Source organism: Zalophus californianus, chromosome 3 (assembly GCF_009762305.2).
Source record: "Zalophus californianus isolate mZalCal1 chromosome 3, mZalCal1.pri.v2, whole genome shotgun sequence".
In the NCBI taxonomy this organism is placed as follows: domain Eukaryota; kingdom Metazoa; phylum Chordata; class Mammalia; order Carnivora; family Otariidae; genus Zalophus; species Zalophus californianus.
In genome coordinates, this window is record NC_045597.1 from 106,709,823 (window position 1) to 106,711,969 (window position 2,147).

The 2,147-nt window shown below is 36.5% G+C and overlaps 1 protein-coding gene across 1 annotated transcript; it reads left to right on the top strand.

Annotated features, from left to right (window-relative positions):
- The first annotated feature begins 232 nt into the window (after positions 1 to 232).
- Positions 233 to 544, top strand: LOC113920940 (ATP synthase subunit g, mitochondrial-like). Its single transcript, XM_035726927.1, has one exon. The coding sequence runs from the start codon at positions 233 to 235 to the stop codon at positions 542 to 544; it is 312 nt and encodes a 103-aa protein (XP_035582820.1).
- Positions 545 to 2,147: the final 1,603 nt, after the last annotated feature.

The following is a 2,147-nucleotide window of genomic DNA, read 5'->3' on the forward strand; positions in this document are numbered from 1 at the left end:
TTCTTCAGTTGGTCCCCCTAGCTTTTTTAAAAACATTTTATCAACGATCTTTGTAAAACAATGGTTGGCATAGAGCAACAAATACATAGCACACCTATGAATAAATAAATAAATGGAAAACTAGATGTTTCATTCATACATAGAAAGTGATGTATCAATATTAATTGAAAATTAATTCTTGGGGGTGACATTCAGCAGCTGTCTGGGGCGATGGACCTTCCAGCTTGGAACAATGGCCCAGTTCGTCCGTAACCTCGCGGAGAAGGCCCCGGCGCTGGTGAATGCTGCTGTGACTTACTCAAAGCCTCAACTGGCCACATTTTGGCACTATGCCACGGTTGAGCTGGTTCCTCCAACCCCTGCTGAGATCCCTACAACTATTCAGAGCTTGAAAAAAATAGTCAAGAGTGCTCAAACTGGTAGCTTCAAACAGCTCACAGTTAAGGAAGCTCTGCTGAATGGTTTGGTGGCCACCGAGGTGTGGATGTGGTTTTACGTCAGCGAGATCACAGGCAAGCGTGGCATCATTGGCTATAATGTTTGAAGACCAATCTCTAACATCTGTTTATATGTGGCTTATTATTTGAGTGTTCTTGGACCATGTGTGATCAGACTGGTATTTGAATAAAAGAAGATAATGTATCAAAAAAAAAAAAAAGAAAGTTAATTCTTTAGTCTGGATTTTGATACCAGACTGGTACTGTATCATTCCAATTTAACAAAAACCAAACTGGAGAATTTGATTATTTTTCTCTTTCTGACTTGAATTTTTTTTTCAAGATTTTATTTATTTATTTAACAGAGAGAGACACAGCAAGAGAGAGAACACAAGCAGGGGGGAGTGGGAGAGGGAGAAGCAGACTTCCTGCTCATCAGGGAGCCTGATGCTGCGGGGCTTGATCCCAGGGCACTGGGATCATGACCTGAGCCGAAGGCAGATGCTTAACGACTGAGCCATCCAGGCACCCCTCTGAATTGAATTTAGATACATTTCAGAATAAGACCAATTTAGAAGTTTAATGAGAAAAAAAATATATCATTGGAAAGTATTTAATGGTAAGAGAAATGCAAGTGTGGGAATGCAAAGGACATTTTTTAAAATAGTAAGTGATGGTCAAATCATTACATTCATATCATCTTATTTTTCCACACAATCAGGGGAGGGAATGCAAATATCAATGAAGAAACAGACCAAAAATACACTGAAAGACTGAGGATTCAGTACTCTGTTGGTATCAGGAAAGAAGTGAAATTAGATTATTCCGCCTGTAGGGCAACAATGTGTTGGAAATGGAGTTATGCTAAACATAACCTTTCCTCAACCTTTATTCAAGGTAGTAGCTGAAAATTCTCTTTTCACACATAATTTCATCATGCAATTACCTCAGAGAAAAAAAGACAGCAAATATAACCTTGACTGGCAATGCAATCTTTTGAAGTAGACTTATCTCTTTCTAAAAATCTGGGTCCACCAGATATAATTTCAGACTAAATACAATGTAAAATTTTCTGACAAGAAAATGGACAATCACTATGCTGTTTAGTAATACACTGATGAATATATTTTGTTCTAATTCAGTAATGTAATAGCTATTTACAGAGTATTTGGTTACATCACTACAATTTCAATTATGAGCCAGGTGGGTAATAAAACAATAGACTTCCTCAATCAACTATTGCTCAGTTTGTACAATTTACTTTAAAATATTAAGTTTAAAGAAAAAAGAACTTGCCATCTTATCAGTTCTTTCAGCCTGCTGTATTTTACCACAGTACAGAAGACTAATGATTAGTAATCCTTAAGTGCCTTTTTTTTTTTGCAAATTAGTTTCAGAAAAGCAATTTAAAAGTTCCTTCATTTTTCTCAGTAGGCCACAAGATAATATTCTTTTAATTGCAAGGATTGGAATACCTGATACTTTCCATTTTTAGTACAGTGTATTGACTTTTTCAGTCACTATTCCATTTTGTACTTCTCTAGTGATATTTACTTCACTGCTACTCTATTTCAGATAAATTAAGGAACACTTATTCTGATGCATCCAACAAACATTGTTGAGTGTTTTCTTTATGCTGGGATCAGAAGTGCCTGTTAGAGATACAAAGAGGTAAAGGTAACTTTTCTAACCTGGCAACTAGGCACTCAC

Coding starts and splice junctions, on each gene's coding strand:
- LOC113920940 (XM_035726927.1), top strand. CDS start 233: ATGGCCCAGTTCGTCCGTAACCTCGCGGAGAAGGCCCCGGCGCTGGTG.